Source organism: Siniperca chuatsi, linkage group LG7 (genome assembly GCF_020085105.1).
Source record: "Siniperca chuatsi isolate FFG_IHB_CAS linkage group LG7, ASM2008510v1, whole genome shotgun sequence".
Classification (NCBI taxonomy): domain Eukaryota; kingdom Metazoa; phylum Chordata; class Actinopteri; order Centrarchiformes; family Sinipercidae; genus Siniperca; species Siniperca chuatsi.
The window spans coordinates 25,814,080-25,835,920 of record NC_058048.1 but is presented as its reverse complement, the minus strand read 5'-3'; the positions used below and the strand labels follow the sequence as shown (position 1 = coordinate 25,835,920).

General features: G+C 38.9%; 2 protein-coding genes across 5 annotated transcripts; one reads left to right on the top strand and one right to left on the bottom strand.

Moving 5' to 3' along the window:
* Nucleotides 1–1,126: 1,126 nt before the first annotated feature.
* trpc6b (transient receptor potential cation channel, subfamily C, member 6b) lies at nucleotides 1,127–8,786 on the bottom strand. Its single transcript, XM_044202586.1, has 12 exons — nucleotides 8,369–8,786; nucleotides 6,077–6,845; nucleotides 5,723–5,908; nucleotides 5,418–5,582; nucleotides 4,810–5,026; nucleotides 4,074–4,301; nucleotides 3,470–3,734; nucleotides 3,102–3,297; nucleotides 2,552–2,758; nucleotides 2,242–2,298; nucleotides 1,819–1,894; nucleotides 1,127–1,722 (listed from the first exon to the last, which is right to left on the bottom strand). The coding sequence occupies exons 2-12, from the start codon at nucleotides 6,821–6,823 to the stop codon at nucleotides 1,547–1,549; spliced, it is 2,520 nt and encodes an 839-aa protein (XP_044058521.1). The 5' UTR covers nucleotides 6,824–6,845; nucleotides 8,369–8,786; the 3' UTR covers nucleotides 1,127–1,546.
* Nucleotides 8,787–9,666: 880 nt separating this feature from the next.
* cep126 (centrosomal protein 126) lies at nucleotides 9,667–21,146 on the top strand. 4 transcript variants are annotated; one of them, XM_044203237.1, is made up of 11 exons: nucleotides 9,667–10,004; nucleotides 10,310–10,440; nucleotides 11,765–11,910; nucleotides 12,011–12,122; nucleotides 12,345–12,513; nucleotides 15,569–17,543; nucleotides 18,270–18,388; nucleotides 18,764–18,803; nucleotides 19,138–19,347; nucleotides 19,493–19,557; nucleotides 19,655–21,146. In XM_044203237.1, exons 1-11 carry the CDS (start codon nucleotides 9,963–9,965, stop codon nucleotides 19,736–19,738), a joined length of 3,093 nt encoding a protein of 1,030 aa, XP_044059172.1. In that variant the 5' UTR covers nucleotides 9,667–9,962; the 3' UTR covers nucleotides 19,739–21,146. The 4 variants fall into 4 exon arrangements, with proteins under 4 accessions (XP_044059172.1, XP_044059171.1, XP_044059173.1 ...); XM_044203236.1 differs by having other exon boundaries at nucleotides 12,342–12,513; XM_044203238.1 differs by having other exon boundaries at nucleotides 9,668–10,037; nucleotides 10,321–10,440; nucleotides 12,342–12,513.
* The last annotated feature ends 695 nt before the right edge of the window (nucleotides 21,147–21,841 follow it).

Genomic DNA, 21,841 nt, shown 5'->3' with positions numbered 1-21,841 from the left:
TGAATGAGTTGTATCTCTTTCAGCCATGAGAACAGGGTTGCATGGTGTTTGTAACCAGGGGACATGCGGGAGAGTCAGAGGACAAAATCACTTTTTGTGCTTTGAACTTTTAGCACTTTACACATCATCCAATCTAAGTGGCAGTGAGCTGTAATTAAATCAAAGTAGTTATACATTTTTCTTTTTGTTTTGTTTTCTGCAAATTCTTAATGTTTGTTTGTTTCATTTTCAGATCTTCTCCATTTTTGCACATTTGCATATATTTAAGGCTGTTAAAAACTAAAGTTCAAGCTCAACTGAAACATGTTTTTGCTATATTTGACCAAATGCACATGAACAGCCTTTGTTAAAGTCAAGAATATTTATCTATGCATCTTCTGTATGGTGGTTCACTATATTTCTTAAGGACATTGCGTCATGACAGCACCCTCACCTCCTTTGTACTCTAATTTACATTTCTGTTACGCTAGTTAGATAACAGAAAGGATTTTACTATTCAAGTTAATCAGTCGAGTCTGGTTGTTGAGGAGTTATGATGCACACACAGGCCTTGGCCCTGTCTCCTGCGTCATCTGTTTGATATCAGAGGGGATTCTCATGCTGTGGCCTACATAATTCTCAGATAACAGTTAAACATTCATATCTACATGATGTGTTTTTCAAATGGTGTAATGACCTAGTTTTCAGACAAGGCTGTAATCTGTAAATGTGACACTAATGTTTCATGGTGACCACCAACAGCCTTCAATTCTTGTGTAATCCCATCTTCTGGTACTTTTTAAATCAAATGTCTAATATTGTAGACACAATATTTCACTGGGCCTTTGATGTTCATCTTTTTCGTAACATTTATTGTGGTTATTTTTTGTAATAACTGCAATGTCCGTCCATTGGTTTTCCTTGATATAAATGCTTCACAGTAGCTCTGTTCAGGGACTTGACAGCTAAAGTCTGGTGGTAGCATTTACTCTGCTGGCCTGACTGTAGATGGAGGTGAGCTCTTTGTCTACCTGACAGGTCAGACTGTTCTCAGACATTTGTCCTGCTTCACAGCAAGCTTCAGAGAGCACAACAGCATCTGCTGCAGCAATTTTAAAAACCCATAAACCCTCTGAAGTCCATGAGGTAAAGATAATCAACATTGATTTTAATTATATTCATTAAACATTATGCTTAAGTGATCAACATTTTAATAAAACACAACATAACAAAATGAAAAAGTTAATGTTTTGTATGAAAATTTAAACCGGATTCACAGAAAGCCATGAGGGCAGTTATTACCAACAAGTTTTCATTTATTTTTATGTTATGTCTGACTTATGAACCTGCCAGTGATACATCCAAAAAACTGCTTATTTTTTACATTTACACTTAAAAAAAAATCAAAAATGTTAACCATTTTTTATATTTATTAATACAAAATATGTAAATATTTTCAGTCAAGTTTTTGTCCAAAAATGTGTTTTACATCCTAAGGGCCCTTTGACCCTGACTGAATGCCTCATTAATGAGAAGAGTGTAGTGTGTCCAGTAAATACATCCCTATTTACATTTTTGAAGAAAGTATAGCCTGCTTGTTCTTCTGCTCTTCTTTCTGCTGAACATGCATGACTTCTCCCAGTTGCTTGATGAGCTTTGCTAGTGTCTCCATGTCGTGGTTCCCCCTTTCCAGCAGCTCATAGCGGAGACTGGAGATGTCCTGTTTGATCTCTTTCAGTTCACCTATGAGACAGTAAGTGAAACAACATCAAATTATGTTTCGTAATTCAGTGATCCAGACATGAAAAACACTGTATCCAGAAAACCTGCTGAACTCACCTTCATTCACTTCATCATTGTCTTTATCTCTTTGTGCTTTTAAGATGTATCTTTTGATGAGGCGATTCATTGTCTTCTGTAATAAAGAATAGAAGATTTGAGTCTGAAACTGATCAGCTAATTGTTCCTAAAAATTCAGAGTTAGTTAAGGAAAAAGAAGAGCAGCTGCCAACTTGTTTCAGTGAGCATGTTTAATTTTACAGTCTCTGGTTTTGACTGACACATTAAATTGGCGCTTACATGTATATACAGCAAGTATCCTTTTGAGTACCTTAATGTGTGGTACTAGAATAAGTTACAAACATTGCATTATTTGTGTTCACATGTCTATGTGTATACAACTTTACTCAGGAAAGACAAATTCCTGTCAACAGCTCAGTTATTAACAAGTTAATCAGAATTAGGAAATGAAAACAGCTTTACTTGGTGACGGGTTGGACAAAGCGATGCTTCCACACTCAGATCTTCCTGTTGCCTCAACTACGATTAGAAACAACAACAAAAAAGAGGAGAAGCACTGTTAATACTTATTCTAAAACGTGCCTTTAAGGGACACTTACTCCTGCAACTTATAAATGTGACACAAGAGGGCCCTGTAGACCTGTATCAAAGAATATAGGTAAACTTCACCAGAAGTATTATAAATCTGTCTAGCCATTAATTTACATTCAGCAAATAAATCTGGTCATTTGCTTGCTTGAAATATCATTTGTGTCAGCAGCTGATGCCTGACCTTGTTATGCCCCATCTCATCATTTGAATTTTCTTTGTTTTTGCCTTGAGATACAGCCCAGAGAAATTCCCTTATCCAAAGCAAGATGGAAACAACAGACATGGGGCTGGGTATGAGGTTGAAGGGCACAGGAAGTGTGCCACCATGCTCAAAGTACGAGAACCAGAGCTTAGTTCTGGCAAACTTCCACTCAACGTCAGCATCATCCTGCACCAACAGAAAAGAAACGGTAAGAAGGGGTAAGAGCAACAGGTGAATATTTAGTTGGTTAATCTGCATTTCTAATTTGTAACTCCCACCTACTTATCTACATTTCTTCAATAAATCTGCAGTATTATACCAAATATACAGCAGGTATACAAAACTGGACTGAAACTTGTCAACTTTGGCATAAATCAGCAGTAAATCATAACCTCTATTGAAATTTTTGTCAAATTAAATTATTCCAAAACAATTATCATCTTACAACAAAATGGTCATTATCATTACTGATAGTATACGAGATACAAAAGGGAATACTAATTTAGAAATGTGGATGGTTAAGACGTACCTCAATTTCTTGGAAGGAGCTGTTGAACATGGCAATGAGCATATTCAGCAAGACAATCACCATGATGATGTTGTATACCCCGTACAGAACATAGCCAGTATTCTCAATGAACTTATGGTTGATGTTAATGACCACTGATTTCACCTCTGACAAGCCAAAGATGGCCCAAAATAACGTTTTAAAACTCTCTTCGAGCCTGCAGGAATGGAGATGGGAATTAAATTAGTGTAGTGCAACCAATGTGTTAGTCTTACATCATATTAATTCAACACAGATTGTATCCAAAGGCACAGTTGGACAATATTAAGGCATTGTCCAAGCTTTTTCAGGCAAACTGCGTTATTGCAACAGTAATAGTCACCACTCACGTTGTAAAGGCATCGTTGTGCTTGGCTCCGAGGTAGTATGAGTACAGATTGAACATTCCCACCATGAAAGCCACAAAAACTGTTATGAAAATCACCATGAACTTAAAGATGTCTTTTACTGTTCTTCCCAGAGAGATCTGCAAAGGCCCAAAGCTCTCGTTGGCTGGCAGGATGTATGCAATGCGAGAGAAACTCAGAACAACTGCAATTGCATAGAGGCCTTCAGAAATAAGCTGTGGGTCTGAGGGCATCCAGTTGATTCGAGCTGAAAGCAAACAAATGCTGAATTCAGTAAACTTGAATTCCATTTAGATGACTGCCTGTGTATAGAACTCATACAAGGAAAAAATATCCCTTTATTTTCATGGATTTCCTGTTCTGAGTCTCCAATTTATCAAGGAGAAAAAATTATCTTTAAATAAACACCTATCAGATCAATATTTTCTTTAAAATATATATCCAGTGTGACACTAATGCGACCTAAACTTTAAGTCTGAACCAGGCAATCCTCTTTAATAACAATATTAGGTTAATTTTACATGTATAAAAAAACTATTTATTAAATCATTACTTATAATGCTTGAATTCATTGGTCCACACTTACCCAGCTGGAAATACTGTATCTCAAAGGGCAAGGTCATGTTGGACAGGTCAGTATAGTGCTTGTCAACATAACACTGGGCAGAATATGCATGCCAGAAAGCCATTAATCTGGCAATGAAAGAGGTCATAAAAATGGCCAAAATACTGAAGTCAAGGAGGTTCCAGGGTTCTGAAATGTATTCCCGGATGTCCTGTGACCAGATATTTTTACATTCTTCCCAGATCTTCCCTGTAGAAAAAAAAATCACATATTTCTTTGACAGTCACACCGTTTCTCTCTAAAATGAAATAATGGCTGATATGATTTGAACATGTATAAATATGATAAATAAGTCTTGAAATGATAGTAAAATCACATAGCATGCGTGATATGGCTAAAGTCTCGTCTGTAGAGCTAAGTGAAAGTGTCACCTTGCCTTTTCTGTCTTTGGAAAGTCATTACCAGTCTGATTTATTATGGTACATGAGGTAAGAATACATAATTACCTATGTGGGCAACTTCCTAGCATGATAGATGTTTGGGGATTTATAACTCCTGAATGACTTGTAATATCCTTGACCCTGCATGCACAGCAGAGTGATGTAATTGTAAAAGTGTGCGAGCTTGACTTAAACTATGAGAAGTAGACAAGAATGAGTCAGAAAGATGGGAGAGGAATAAATTAACATAATGAAAAGATATAATAACGTAATAGAAGAAGATTTGACAGCTAGTTGTGACTGTATACACTCATTACCTATGACCCAGGATATGATGAGAATCTCCATCCAGGTGAAGGGGGTGGTTTTCATACGAAACAGTTGTGAGGGGTGATCGTGGGTGGTCATGTTAGGCAGCAGCGATGTTCCATCAAATCGGTCTGCCGCGTTCAGGACCAGTAGGCAAAGAAATATCATAAAGGAAGCTGCATGGGCCACAAACTTCAGGAAAGGTCCACACATGAGTTTCCCTAACTGACACAAGTCAGGGAATGGCAAACAGAACAAAGTTAAACATTATTTTGAGCTGCACCAGGCTTCCCAAATTAATCTCAGAAATATTATGGGTACAACTTGTTACAAAATATCATCTTTGCACACAGTAACAGAATAATCAAAACTTAATACCAAAACACTAAACTGTCTTCTATATAGCAGTAGGCAGCAGTGTGTTAGCAACATTGGCCTATTTAAATGTCCAGCAGACATGGAGCAACATTGGAGTCATGTCATATGTAAGTGCAACGTTCACTCTCCTTTTAGCTTTGTTAAAAGTGTTTAAAATGTTTCCTAAAAGAAAATCAAGACAATGAATGTACAATCTAATTATTAAGTTAAAACAATGTATGACTTTTTTGTAACTAACCTTACTTGATGGTGCTATCCAGTACGTAAAGGCCAGGACAGGTAACCCAACAGCTACACCAAGGACAAGAAGGATTTTAACTGCTGTAGTTTGCTGACGTAGTCCAGACATGTTCTCGTACCAGATGGAGAGGAGTTGCTGTTGGCAGTTTGGATGTGCCACAAACTGCTCCATTGGAGGCGTGTGTGAGAGAGAGGGAGAGTAAGGGAGAAGAATTATTAGGGGAAACAACAGTGCAAGAAAAAGACAAAGTTGAATATGAAAACAAGTGCATCAATTCTAATCCTAAACATTAAAGTGCTTACCTTTTTAACTTCGTATTTTATTGCAAGTTTTAACCTGATAAGGTTTTGTCTGCCAAAGGTTTCAGAGCTTTGACATGATTTACTGTCCCCATTTAAGATGGCCTTCACTTCCTCTGTGTTTCGACACAAATCCAGGAGTCCCACCACAAAGTCTTTACACTGCATGGACAGTTTCTTGTAATCATTCTGTAACAGACAAAGGCAACATCTATAGCGCTTTATTCCTATACTTTTATGAGTCACTAATAGCACAAAAACAAACCTATTTGTAGTCTGCAATCTTTTAATCAACATGATGTACAGCTATTGTCTGTGAAATTTTAGTAAAAAATCAGGTACATTTAACTTAAATACCTTGAACTCCTTCTCAATGTTGGCTAGAACTGCAAGCTCATTGCCCAGCTCCAGAGCTGCCATCACAGGGTCTTCATTGGAGAGGGACAGATACGCTGGACTGGCCAGACCTTTATATGCATTGATGCGGGATTGTGAATGACTAAACGAGTCATGCCTCTGCTGCTCGCTGCAGATCCTGCACTGGCAGAAGTAGTCATGGGGCCGCTCTATACGGGCCCCCTTCGTAAGAAGTATATGCACAATTTCATACTCATGGCACTGGGAAGCTAGGATGATGGGAGTGATGTCGTGAGAGAAACGTGTCCCATCCTCGTCATAAGCAAAGAAGTCATCATGTGTCTCCGCCTGGCTGGGACTGTTAGTCAGCCTCTGGCCATCTGCAAAGGCCTCATGGCTCAGTATGGCCTCCACTATACGGGTGTAGCCTTTACTGATAGCTAACAACAAAGCATCTCCTTTTCTAGCGAGGTCTTTCTTCCTAAGTAGGAGCTTAGTCACCTCTAAATGCTCATTGGCAACTGCCAGCTGCAATGCATTCTGGCCCATGTAGTTCACACAGTTGACGTTGAGGTCTGGCAGCTCCTCTAGCATCCGCCTCACTTCAGGAATGTTGCCATATTCTGCAGCACCTAAGAAAAGTTCCTCTGTCATGGAAAGGCAGGAGGAGGATTGAGCATGACACAGATAACCAGCTCCCCGTAAAGCTTGTCTCCGGGGTTTGGCCACGACCTGCCGCAGCATCATGGTTCTCCCTTCATTGCTCCACCTAAACACAGGTAAACATATTTTGAATAATATAATTATCATATGGCTGAAGATCTTATCTGTCTAAATGTATTATTTTATGCCAAAATACTCAAATTTCACTCTCAAATCCAAATCACACAAATGTCAGGATAAGTAAGATTTATTGTTAATTTCTTACTAAGCAAACACAGTACTTTAATTAGTCTACTGGTTTAGGTAAATGAACATCAACTCCATCTATTTTTCTAAAAAAGGCCTTGGGAATGAGACAGCAATGACCTAAGAAATGAATGGACAACAGTGTGCAATGGACAGCTGGTCTCAGCTGAATTATAACTGGCACTACATGTGTGACACCACCCACAGACTCATCATCTGCTCTCCGTCATTTCATGGCCTGGCACTGTCCATCCACTCAGCCTCTGCCTGATAGTTGGTTGAATGTATTAAACATTTCTGGAATATCATACAACAATGTCATCAAGTGTTTCCAGTGGTAAACTTTTATTTACTGATTCAAGCATGATGTTAACTCCATTCATTAGACTATGACCATACTACCATATTACCATACCATATTGTATTTTGTGTCATTGTCAAACGAGTAAATCTACTTTCTGTTCAGTAATTTCATTTGAATAACATGGTTATCTCAGGAGGTAATTGCTTCAGCACCGATGATGATAGATGATGACAACTTCCCTTCATTCGATCATAATTAGTGTTAATAAGATTTTACATAACTGAACAATCTGATGAGCATATGCAGTATATACAGAATTTGTTGTAATACAGACTGCCAAATTATTCATCTTTAGCATCTAGTCTATATCAGCTGGGACAAGATAAAATGAAAATGGTGTCATGCTGTTTAGCCAGGGAAGGTGCGAAAATCCCAGCTAAAATGGAATTGGTATGATCATGAATATGAATAAAAAAAAACTGAATTAGCTATTTTGTCTTTAAAATGGCATAGACAGCTGCTCCATGTGGATGTACCTGCCTGGATTTCTGAGAATAACTTGTTGTTTTGGTTTTGCTGCTCTTCTTCATCATTACAGGCAACTGTTCTTATAGGAGATGATAAAGCAAAAAAAAAAATAATAATAATAATAACATTGCTGTGGCATGATATATTACAAAACTGGCAGTAACATCACTACTTTAATGATGCACTGTATGATAGATAAGATTATTTTGCAATTAACGTCATTAGATGAGCTGTGTGCATGTCAATAATATGAAAAAAACATGTTCTCCGTGCAGAGTAGAAGACATCAGTGTACATAGAAAGGAGAGGCACAATAGGAGATTCGTAAAACGGGATACTGCAGGATGAGATCACTGATTAGCTACTAGTCTCATACTGTTGCTTCTTTTAGGAATATTATGGGCCTTTTTCCTTAGAAGCCTTACCAAACACCGACATTTTTCAATTGTTTTTTGGAAATAAGGCACGTAATGTCATTATTCTTCAATAGCCTGTATATCTTAAATATTTTCACAGCAATATTAAAAAGTCTAACAGGATGGTCCACTCACCTCACAGATGATTGATGTCCCAAACAACTTCACTAGTCGCTACGACTCAAAACTTCGTCCAAAGGCGACCAGCTGCAACTCATGTATACCCGACTCATGTCAGCCTCTTGACCACCTGTCAGACTGACTCTCACCCTGCGTGCCACCTTGGGTCTTGATGCTGACGGTGCTGCCTCTGCACGCCCAGTGGGCGGTTTTAGAGCAGCTTTTAGAAAAGGTGTGTTTTATAACAGGATACTGGCATTTGATGAATACATTTGGGTCCTGTTTTAACTGTTTATATCTCAATTTAATTTCCTTGATTTTCCCTAACTGTGACTGGTAAGCCCCAAAAGCAAGTTATTAAAGCACTTTGTCACACTAATAGAGGATGTAAGCACAGCATAACTGCACTGACCTGGTTGTGCCATAAACTGACGCAGAAGGCTGAGGGTTTATTGTCCGTGTGCAGGCTACAGGCAATAGCACCACAAATACTCTGTATGATGTTTGACATACTGAAAATAGATTATTTGATGCAGTGGCCCCTGTCCATAGGAGAGCATAAACAATCTGGAAAAAGCCGATTTTCCTAAATCCTCTTAACTTACGGTGCCATCAAATGTGACAATGTGATAATAACAACACACCTTTATATTTTATGAGAGGCGTCATCCCCGAGCAGATATAAGCTATGCAATCTGTTTAAAATGAAGGTGTAGATATAGTAATATAATATATGTAATATATATTTAAAATTTCATTGATACGCACTATATGGTACATGTAGCTCATGTCTGGAAATATGTTTAAGCTGAAGCCTAAGTCTTCCAGGTTTGATTTATATATAATTTTCCTTAGGTTTATTTTTATATATTGTATATCTTTATATTTACAGTAGATTTGATGTCTTTATATGCCGATTTACATGTAAGAGGACAGATAACTGTTTTAATCATGTTCGTCATTGGTCACCAACCAAATAAGAAATTCATACACTGACGAATGATTATTATCTCTCTATACGACTGAAAACAATGTTGGGTTAAAAGGTGCTTTCACACAAGCAGCCTTTTCCTAATCTTTACTTTAACCGTAAAATTAAAACTATATCATACATCGTCTGAACCTAATATTATTACTCTTTGTATCTATCCTCTTAGTTCTTTCACTTAATCAATTTATTTTTGTTTTCGTTGTGTTTTATTTAGCTCTTTGTTTTCATCTAACCAAATACAGTGTTCTTGATAATTATATATTACGATACTTCCAGGTGTACTTGAAGGCTTCATGCATGTATTGAGCTCTGCGCCCTCTGCTGGACATGGCGGGTATCACCACCACGGTCCCCGTTGTCAAGGAACTGCGTCCTCGGTTGCTAGCATGGAGGGACTGTACACAGACAAACTCACCTAGAAAAGAGATCCGGATTATTTCTTACTTTCTTAAACGACCAAAGAGTTTGCTGCGATGTGGATTCGAACATTTCCTTTGCAAGTTTATCTTCGCCCTGAAAATGGTTGAATGACTTAGAACCGAGTACGGCTGACGTTAGCTAAAAAGGACCCAACCAGCCACGTTAGCAGCTAGCAGCTTTGCTGGGAGCTGAACCTGAATGTCTGCCCGGTGTCAGCAAGGATCCGCAGCCTCGGAGCATGCAAGTTCTTCAGGACAACTTCTTTTACCACTCGTATCCTATACATATATAGGATATATGTATAGCTTACATATATTTATCCTGTAATTATTATAGAAATGTGTATTACACGTCTACACTTCCGTTAAAGTAGGCTAAATGTTCAATTAACCATTGGCACTGTGAATCACTATAATGACAAAACCTGTATATAACCACCCTGTATAATAGCGTTAGTCATTTTTTATTCACTGAAGTCAAAGGTTACATTTAAATGACTTTTTTTTTTAACTTACACACTGTCATAAAACTATTCTCCTTAACAGTCCACTTCCAGAAATTCGAGGTTGGGAGCTGGTGGACGCCTCGAAGATGAGAGACAACTTTTGGTTGAAGAGCAGAAGTTATGCAGAGTCCGAGCTCGCAAGTTCTCCCTGGAAACCAACCGACGCAGGAAGTCAGTTTTAATAATCGTTTAATTTAGGAAAAACGAGGCAAAGACACACACCACTCTAATAATCCAGATTAAGATTAGAATAATAAGATTAGATTAATAAACGATCAGCTCCTTGGTTTTGCTGACGTTGAGCAGTAGGTTGTTCTCTGTGCATCACTCTGCGAGATGGTTGATTTCCTCCCGATATGAAGTCTCATCGTTGTTTGTAATCCGGGAGATGAGAGTTGTCTCCATGTAGGGGGCTGCAATCATGGGTGTACACCATAAACAGGAGGGGGCTGAGCACACAGCCCTGGGGGGCTCCAGTGTTGAGCACTAGAGTGGAGGAGGTGTGACCGCCAATCCGAAGTGTCTGGGGTCTGTTTATAAGGAAGTCCAATATCCAATTACAGAGTGTGGTACTCAAGCCCAGAGTTTTCCAATCAGTTTCATGGGGGAGATTGTGTTGAATGCTGAGCTGAAATCAACAAACAACATTTGGATGTAGGTGTTGTTGTTCTCAAGGTGTGAAGACTGAGTGGAGGGCAGTGGAGAAGGCATCCTTTGCGGTTCTGTTGGTTCTGAAAGTAAACTGGTGAGGGTCCAGGCTGGCTGGGATGTTGTTCTTTATGTGCTGGAGAACCAGTTTCTCAAAGCACTTCATCAGAATGGGGGTGAGAGCCACAGGGCGGTAGTCACTTAGACTAGACACTGTAGACTTTTTAGGTACAGGGACGATGGTGGTTGTCTTGAAGCAGGTGGGAACAGGATCTCCTGTGACAGTGATAGTTTAAAAATGTCAGTAATAACATCAACTAGCTGATTGGCACATGTTCTTAGTACATGGCCAGGGATGTTATCAGGCCCAGCAGCTTTACTCATATTCACTCTCAGCAGGATTCTTCTCACATCCGCTGTGGATACTGACAGTGGCCGGTCTTCTGGAGGCTTTACAGCTGATTCTTTGTTGGGGATATCAAAACAAGCATAAAATGTGTTTAGCTCATCTGGTAAAGTGGCCTCACACATGATGGATGTTCTCCTGCTTTTGTAGCCTGTGTCGCTGTAAACACTGTTAAAAAATGAATGTACACTGCTCTTGTTGACATTGGTTCCTATACAATTTTAACTTATTAAGAAAAACATTAATGCTGAACTTGATTGACCTGTTGATGTTATTATTGGCTTCCTCTGTAAGTAAGTGGTAGCTTTAATTTATTAATGACTGTGTTGAAAACATATCTCGAGGAACGGACTCAGGTTTCTGTATCTAAAACATGGCCAGTCTACATTTAATCAGTTAAAATGTGCCTCAGGTTCATGCTCTGCTCTTTTCATGGCCCAGGGCTCTGGAGGAAAGACGGAAGCAGTGGGACGTGCAGGAGCAACGGCTGAGAGAGAACATCCTACAGCAACGCAGGCAGCGAGTACAGAATGCAACTGAGCGCTTCCAAAGAGCCCATTTACCTTCTTCTCAGAGACGCAGACAATGTTAGTGATGTATCTTACATATATACCTTTTAGAACTGAAAAATAACACACAACAGTCTTGACACATTTCAGTTTGTTGTACGTTTTCTTGGTGTTTTAGGTTTTAGAAGAAATGTCCCAAATATTGAAGATGCACTCAATCAAATTCAAGGCACCTTAAGTTCACACACGCGGCAGTCCTCTTTCTTGTCCAGAAACTCTAATGTTAGCAGGTAAAAAATTCTGAATAATAATTATATCATGCTCATGTGTCCTACATACTAAAAATAGCCCTGTTACTGCTGTTGAATTAAAACCTCATACTGTTACTCAGAATTTGGTGATATTTATGTTCATAAATTTTGATTTGTAATATATTTTATGCATAATCTTTTTTTAATGGCTGGAGAAGTGATACATTTTATTTATATTTTCTGTTTCTTCTCTTAAAGAAGCTGCACTCCCTCTCCTAAGCCTCCCACAGTTTCTAAAACCTCCCACCGCCAAGCACTCTCTGCTGTAGAGGCCTACACTAAACTGCTTCAGGAGCAGAGCATGACTTGCTTCAAGAACAGTCAACAAACTGAAAAAACACAAGAGAAGCAACAATATCACAATCCACAGGTATATTGGTTATGACATTTGAATGTGCAGGAAACTAAAAGTTTTGCTGGTATTCTCACAAAGAGGTGTTATTTCACCCCTGGTTAGTTTTTTAAGGTATTACAATTTGTATTTCATAAAATGTTATTTATGTAATTTCATCCCTCCCCATTGTTGTATAGGGGTGCTTTATGTTGTAAGATGCTGCTTTGTCTCTCACACACACATATATACAAACCCCACTAATACTGTATGTAAATGGAGTGACCATTGCAGACTGCTGCTAAAAGATTATTTAGAAGAGTCTCTGTGCTATGACCTGTTCTAAAACAAGACTGCAATTTATCAAGCAGGTTTTATTATTGATGATGTTAAGTGCTAGCTTGGCTACCATCTTCTTAAAGTTTAGAAGTTTATAAATTGACCAAAAGTTTTTAAGGATGAGAGCAGAGTGAGTCTACTTGGAGCTTTTTGAAGAGAAGTCTGACTGTTCCTGTCTTAAAATAACCATGAACATGGTCAGATGAGAGACAGCAGTTTATCTGAACTGACATAGATGGCAAGTTGAAGAAGTAGCTGAAATGCAATCTCGGGCTGGCACTTAATTTTCTGTTATTTGAAATTTTAAGCAAGCCGTATTTTTGTGATCAGTCAGTCGTGTCTGTTTGTAGCATGTAGACACACTGTCACACTAACTACTAGTACTCTTGTTTCTGTTTTTGATTAGCTTTTCATGTACTTGTGCCACGTACCATGTGAAATACTCTACAGTGAGAAATTTCACTTTCACTCTAATTAACTAATCAAAAATGCATCTGCTGATCAAAAATGAACTGCATCAGTGATGCAGAGTATTGCATAATCAAGCATCAGCTGAAATTTAATTACCTATTTTGAAAGCTTTACTTGAAAAGATTTCAATATGTAATCTTACTTCTGCATGTGTAATATGCACAGTCAAATAATAATACTTCTAAAAACCTCTCCACACCCAAGTTTAAACCTGCAATTTACTATATAACTGATAAATAACTGATTTTTTGGGCCACTTGGGGGCAGCGGAAAGAAGTTTTGAAGTCATCCTTCAGCCTTTTAAGTTGATTATTCACACATCCAGCAGTTGTGGAGCAACATTATCATTCATTTTGAGTCATGTTTCTGGCCTCCGGGCAAATGTAAGTCCAATATTCACCCTCTTTTAGCTCTGTTATTGGCCTCTACCAACTCCTGAGGGAAATGTGTGGCTCTTTAGTTGCTAAATGCTGCACTATGTTCACCAGCTAGTTGCTAACTGTGTCTGTCTGCCGTTTGGTGCTGAGCAGGTAGTGTACAGTAGGTTTTTGGAGCTTTTCTTATGAAAACAGTTGCCTGCTGTGGCTGAAAATGAGCAATGAGAGGGATGAGAGTGAACCTAAACAGTAAAGTTGCAGGCCGGACAGCTAAACAGTGAGTGCGTTCACATGTGCACTAGTATCCTGGTTTTGATCATATTCAGGATATGATGTTTACATGGAACATTTCTGATAATCTGTGTGCAGTTGTGTCTTGATTTCTCACAATTCTCACTAGTCAATATGTTCTGTAACTGCAGAGAATGTTCAGAAACCTGGATAAGGTGTTTACATGCCACAGTATCCTGGTTTATATTGAAGTATTCCAGGTTGCATATCCAGGTTTTTCAGAAGGATGTGGTGTTTATGTGCAACACATACACACGGGATACTCCAAAAACCAGATCATAACCAGGACACTTAAAAACTGGGGTTCAAATATTAATACCTCCAATATGGTGTGTGAGGAAAAGTATGTTAATAGAATGAGTGCATTGATTAGCATAATCAATTAAATATAAAATCATATTAGCATAACTAGTTTATTTCCTATAGTGATTAAGATATTAGGCAGTTCAAATGCCTGTTTTTGTATCGCATCCTACACAAGTAGACCCCTAGGAGGCAGCAGTGTGACATGAGCCCTTTCCTGTACCAGGAATACCCTTCTTGGCTGCCACAAGCCTCAGCACCCTCTGGTGAAATGTGTGCGAATAGTTGATTAAAAAAATATTTATTTTATTTTATAAAAGTTATTTGTAACAGAGATTCTTGATTTGCTTTTGTGAAAAATGTCTGCCTCCATCAACGACAGAGACAGCACAGGGCAGATGCTTGATTGTGTGGGACTTATCTAGTCTATTCTCTCAAAAAAAGTACTGATATCTGCATGAAATATCAAATTTCTTATTGGAATATTGGTATAATGCCCCTCTCACACCTGACCTGTGCATATTACACGCATACTGATCCACTACCACTCTTAAGTGGAGGAAATTCACACCAAATCTTGTTTACAGATATGTCCAATTTATGCAATTGTACTGCCTTATTTATCATTCACTGTGGGCTGTTTTTTATGTTAGCAAAAGCAGATATGTTTACATTTCATGTTCAACATGCAAACAAGGTGTTACTTTTTACAGTAAAACTACTCTCTTGTCACTGCTGTACTATCTCAGCTTTTTTAACAAACTCTTGCATAAAGTGCACCTTTTGTGTCAGACACCTAATTTAAAATGACCCAAGAAAGTGAAGTGGGATGTCATGGCCACCAAGTAGTCCAGAATCTGAACCTTGCAATTGACCGGAGTGGTTTTCCAGGTCTATTTACCTAGGTTTTACAACAACAATTTGTTTACACATGAAATACAGCCCAGGAAATGTACAAAACACCTACATAATCACTTTTAATCGCTTTTTTGTTTCAGATGATAAGATTTTCATCATGAGCTTAAATGATGTTGCACAGTTTAGGTGTGCTTACCATCAATGAAAATTCTTTTTTATTTTTTTTGCGCAGAAATACGAGGAGTATTTCTGAGAATTACTAAGATGTACCTTAGCATCACCAGAGCAAACAAGTTCACTTTCTAGCCCTCAGTTTCTCTTTTCCGCTCTCTCCCTTAGACACAAACAACTTTTATTTTAGATCTGTGTTCCACCTTTAGATATACTGTATATGGAAAATGTAAATCATATTATTATTTTCTATTTATCACATCTCTTTTTCTTCCATATTTCAGGACAGCTACCTGTCTGATTGCTGTAATTCTGAAAGCCTTTCAAGTAAGGACAGTTTGGAGAACGAGGACCCCAACCACAGCACAAAAAATCTACAGTGTTCCTATTCATCATTCTTGCTTGACTCAGAGAAGCCCCATCCAGACCTGAGAAATCAAAATGATTTGTGTCCGACATCAGACCTAACTTCTTTCTCAGCGATGATGTTTCATGGTGATAACTTACCCCAGTCAAAAAAACTGCTTGAACTTAAGCAGAAAAAACAAGAGGACTCTGAAGTGCCTAACAATAAGATGCATGTTTCTAAAGCTTCTTGGGGGATCACATCTGTTGAGCAAATGCCTAAAACAGAGACCCAGCCTGATCTGCACAACTGCAACCGATTAACTCTTTGTGAAATTATTAGTGCAGACCCAGAGCACTTTGAGGTACACACCCCACAAAACAGTCCCAATCATAACATCATTGTTACAAATAGAGTTGCTCCCGGCAACACAGCACTTCAGTCTTCATGTCCTAAACAAGAGGCTCTGTTGGATCTCAGGCAACAGAGGGTCCATAATGACAGACAATTAAAACATCCATCAGCTACAGAAATTCTTTTTCCTGACAAAAATGGCAACAGCAAAGATATTTTGTTTGGGGCTCCCCCAAAGTCAAATATTTTCTTGAACGATAGCACAACAGATAATGCCTCCCAAGAAGGAACTCTTCAGCAAACAGGAAAAGAAAACCACTATCTGTCATCCCAGAAAGAGCCTAGTGCTTCCATAAACAACCTCGATAAGGTTTCAAACTCAGAGCCCAAAACTGAGAAGCCCATTAATACAGCATTGCTGCAACACGCATGCTTGTCTAACATTCAATCAGACACTCTTAAGTGCCTTAAGTGTCCTGAGGAGGAAGTACACAAATTGCCTGTTTCAGTGGGGACATCTCATTCAGTATGTGAAGTCAGATTCATTAAAGGAATCCTTAAAAAGCAGTCCAAATATATGTCAGGAGATACCACATGTGTGTATGGCTCAGGACATTGGGTTTTTGCAAAACAAGTAGCTTTAGCGATCAGAGATAGTGTTGAACTGACTAGGGCAAAAACTAAGGATGTGGAGGGCAACAACACCGTCAAAAAGAAGCTGCGTTGGTTTGATGAGGTACATGTGGAAAAAGAGTACAAAGAACAAAACATAATGAAACAGATGAAAAGCAAATCTTCCAATATTTCTCAGTCAAATTACAACTCAGAGGACCACCAGCTAAGTCTCACTACAGTCTCAGGGGCTTCCAAGCCTGGACCCAGCATGACCCCTCCAGCCTCCACTGGTTATCACTTTACAAAGCAAGCGTGGGCAGATGTTGGGGTTCAAGTCAGCTTGCCCCAGGAAAGAACAGATGAGGTCAAGGTGCCGTGGAGCAGCACTAGGACCGGTGGCCCCAAGGTCCCTTGGAGAGAGCGCTCTACCAGAGCTGAAGCAGGTCCTGTTTCCTCGCGGACTAGAAAGGGCACTGTCATACGACCTCAATCTGCCATCGAGGTGAGTCAGATTGCCAAAGCTCAAGGGAAGATCATGGTGCCCCGCCCACCTCCTAGGATGGAATCAGAAGAAAAGACGCCGTACATCACTAAGACTCCATATAGCGCGGATCATGCAAGTGTCACCTGTAAACAAGCTCTGGCTGTAGAGCAGGCCCTGCACAAGGACAACTCAGAAGGCTTTTTCTCACCTTACACACATCATGTAATCAGAACAGATGGTTCTGTTATGTACACACCACTGCCACCCTCGTATACCTGCCCCGTGTCTGAGGGCAACACGAATGGCACGCCCAGCTCAGGTCATCAGGAAACTCAGGGCTGCAGTAGAAGAAGAGGGATGGTGTACAATGAAAAAGGCCTCTGTTTAGATTGCACTCCCACAGATCAGGAGATCTCACAGCTCTGGCATGGTGTCCGCAGTGCCTTAGCCACCAAGGATGGTAATGTATATTTTTGGCTTGGTTTGCGTGTGCAGAGATGTGTCATTTAGATTTCCATGCAGTTTCTCTCAAGCCCATTTGCTATCAAACTTCAAATTTCAAGTAAAGAATGGGAGTTCTGGCTGCAGTACTGTATACTGAGCCCTTTTATGCGTTATCCTTAACACACAATTACAAGTGACTCTTTGAATCTGTCCTTTTACAGTATCTGTAACTGTCCTCACATTTAATCACATTGAAATGAAAATGCAGTGAATGAGCTGCATGATGTTTGTGTGCTGCCAACTTGCAAAGTTGTATAAGATTTCCAAGAGACGACAAGCTATTTTTCATTATTTGCATGAATATTAGATTAGGTCACAAACTAATCTACCTTGTTTTCACAACTTTCAAGTCTGCTTTCTCAATTTCACTAACCTCATCAGCAGTGTGTCTCATCAATATTACAGCCATCTTTTAATGTGTTTGTTTTGCTCCATTTATTCTATAACACTTTGGAAAAATGCTACACATATGCATTTATTATTCATAAGCTTAACATTATCTGTTGTGATTTTCAGTCATCTTTATTGCAGGCAAAAGATGGAAACTATTTTGTTATATATCCTCTTTAGAGGACCACAGGGGCCTGGGCTCACCACATACTAGTTAACATTATCATTTATGTTAATGTAGTTATGTTTTTTATGTTATTTTACTGATTTCAGCTAATACATCTTCTTTCAGCAAAAAACATGCTTAGAAGACAGGCCCTGGAGAGTAGGCGTGTTGTGAGGAAACCCTGCGTGGAGCAGAGCAGACAGCCTCCTGGCTCAGGGAACAGAAGGTTTCCTCAGCCCTCTCAGGTACATGCATGCAGCTGCCCTGTGGGGAGGAAGAGTGAGAATAATTGCTAAAGATCAGTAAATGGGTGTGTGTTTAAACTTGTTGAATCAGTTTTGAAGTCCCTTTCAGGATGTCCTTAGTGTTGGTAAAACTGACTTGACGCCACGATTTATGCTTCTCAAGGCGAGACTTTCCGGATGGACTTGAGTTGTCAGTGTTTGGCAAAAAATAAGCATTGATGCATAATGTTTTTGTTTACAACTTGTTCTACCTGTTATTGTGCTTTATGCCTATCACCTACTATTTTTGCAGTGTACTGTTGGCTACATAAATATTATTTAAGGTTAATCTAAGACTTAAGTGACTTAACATGTGTTTTTTTTTGTTTTGTATAGCCAACCAAAAAGACCACAGAGCCAGTCAGACCCTATGAAGGTATTGTGTTTACTTTGTGTCTGTGTTTAGGTTTCTATAAGACAAAACAAACTTTTAACTTCTATAATCAGCAGTATTACAAAAATGTTTGTCTTCTATCAAGTCAAACATTTCATAAGACTTCTCTCCTGCATCTATATTATTTAATGTATAACCAAAAAGAACTAAAACGTTCTTAGGAGTAATACCGTTCTCAATAATTTTAGCAGTACAACATCATGAATTTTGACAGACAACAGCACAGCTGTATTTTACACATAAATGCATAAAAAACAACTAAAGTGCGAGCAGGTGAGAATGCATGCCTTTGATGTGACTTTGCCTGTGCTCTCAGGTTTGGAGAGTACGGCACAGTTACACCAGGCTGAAGAACATGCTGAAGGCCTACTGGAAGAAAGGAATATTGTGGCTGCCATGGAAACAGCCCAAACACAGAGGTCTGGAACGGTGCAGCAGCGCAGCCAACAGCAGGGACTCACTACCATTTCCTTGGAAGAGCAGAAAATCCTCCTCTCTCTGGACAGACTCAACCACCAGCTGTACTGTGAGCACTTTTCCACAAACAAAAGGCTGCTTGCATTAGGCCAGAACTGATCGACTAGATTGTTGTGATCTGCATATAACAGGAAAGTATTAATAGGTTGTAATTTCAATGCAGGATAACCAATCCTGCCTGTTACTATTTGTAGGTGTGCGGGAACATGTGAGGGGTTATACTGGCACACGTGGCCTCGTACTTAGTGATGCACCCTCTGTAAGTATGAATTTCTACGGGATTCATTGCTTGCCTCAACAGATAAGGTGACTTTGTGAAACATGTTTTATTACTTACCTTCTTCCACTGTTTTCAGACAAGTGAAGTGAAAGTCTCGAACCATCACAAGCACCGTGCATCCTCAGCTAACAACCCCTCTCGATACCAGAAGAAATTCTGACTGAAGCATGTGTGGTCCACAGTGGTCTTCTCTCCCATCAGTGCATTATCCCTGTCCTGCGTCATACTGTATAATCAATCACTTTATTACCCTGTAAAATGGGTTTAATCTCCTTTAAAACTAAATAAGCCCACTGGAGTAACTCCAAGATCTAAGAGATCAACAGCAATGGACTGTGGAGACAATTAGACCAAACTGAATTTTTAAGTTGGTGAGTTGAAATTAGTTTTGTATTTTCGCCATCTGCTTGGACAAGAACACATTGTCACAAAAAACTTATTTTAGCTTTTGTTGAGCCACTTGCTATTAAGCAATCAAATTCTAAGTGCCTATGAAATTGATACTGACTTCTATTTGTTTTTATTTCACAAATGAAAAACAGCCCTTCTTATAATGGACACATGACCAGAAACAACTGCAAAATATACACTGTGTATAAGATTAGTTTTTATTTTCAAAGCTGTCTCATTCTGTATTTATTTTATATAGTAAAACTATAATTTGATGGAAACTATTTTGGGACCATATTGGCGGTGAACTGAATAAAGCTTGCTGTCAACACACTGATAAACTCACTGGGTGCAGTGTGTTTGGCAGTGTTAGTATTTCCTCAACGATGCATAACACAGTCAATAAATGGACTGAGGACCGGAAATGGTTTGTAGAGAATCGCAACGTTGAAGGTGTGTTTGTCTTTCTTTGATGGCTTTAGAAAGGATGATTATGTCTTGTGCAGTAGACTCAACCTACTGGCTCTACAAGGTGAGCCTCTGCCAGAGGGCTTTCAGCCTTCTGTTGCAATTGCATCTACCCTGTACTTTACTCTTGCTTTAGGTCCTATTTCATTTAATAATGTCCTTAAATTAGAGTAACATCAGTAGACTAAAGCCTATTTTTATTTGATTTTAGTTATTGTTAATTTATTATTTATTTATTAAATGTTTATCTATCTCCCTTGCCAAGAAATAGGTGAATCAAGGAAAAAAATGATGCAGGCATTATTGATGTCAGTTCAGTTGCCCCTCCTACACCAGCATGTCTGGTTTTGCCCCTCAGTCAGCCTGCTAGGACTTGCTCCAAGAGGTGGAGGAAGCCCAAGCTCATTTGAAGAGTCAGGCTCCTATCTGTGATGGAACTTTTTTTTTTTGGTTTAACTGCAGGTTTCTGGTTCTATGCATGCATACATTCTTGAGTGTTTGAACAAAGGGGTGTAAACAATAATGTGACTGTGGTGTCTCACTGCCATGTAGAGTCATGCATCATCTCCTTGCTATCTTACACTAAAACTGAGAACAGACACAAAGAGAGAAAATATGCTCAGCTTTGGTGTATGATGATGCCTGTAGCAGCAGAAGTCCTTTGGCGAGTTGTGTGCAAAGAGATTCTCTAATATAAAGGACAAAAGATGTCCACTGTGGTTATTTGAGGAGGGATATCGATGTCACTTCTAAACCAATGGGCATAAGGTGATTAGAGAGGAAAAAAACTGATACTTTATCTGGATAGGTCATTTCTGATATTTAACTTATTTAAGTGTTGCTGGATAAAAAATGTGTCCAGTAAAAACAGCCAGTCCAATCAAATGACCAGGCCCTACCTTTCTTTTCATCAACTGAATTTCAGTCAATGAAAAGGAAGGTGTTTCAGTTTCAATTCTGTGTACTGTATTTATATAAAAGAACAATATTAAAGTAAAAAACATCCTGTTTATTAATTCCTTCAACTTCACTTGCATCTGCGAGTGAATAAATCTGAATGCACATGCGCACATAAATAAAACAGTAAAATTATGTACACTAAGAGTTCATCTGTGGAAACTATCTGCACATCGTTGACTAAACTGTTACTCAGAATACTCTACTGCAGGTTATCTCCCTTTTGCCTACTACCATAAATGTTCAGAGTCATTATACCATACAATGGTGAGCTTAATGACATTTAAGCCTTAACCAGCACTACACCCAGAAACTCAACAAGAAAGGGCAAGAGTGCTGAAAATAAGGGGAAACGTTTCCACAGATGCAAGTTCAAGCTTGTGCTTTGGTCCGTTGTGAAGCTTATTCTCATAAGTATTTTGTCATGTTTTGTTACAGTCCATTTAAC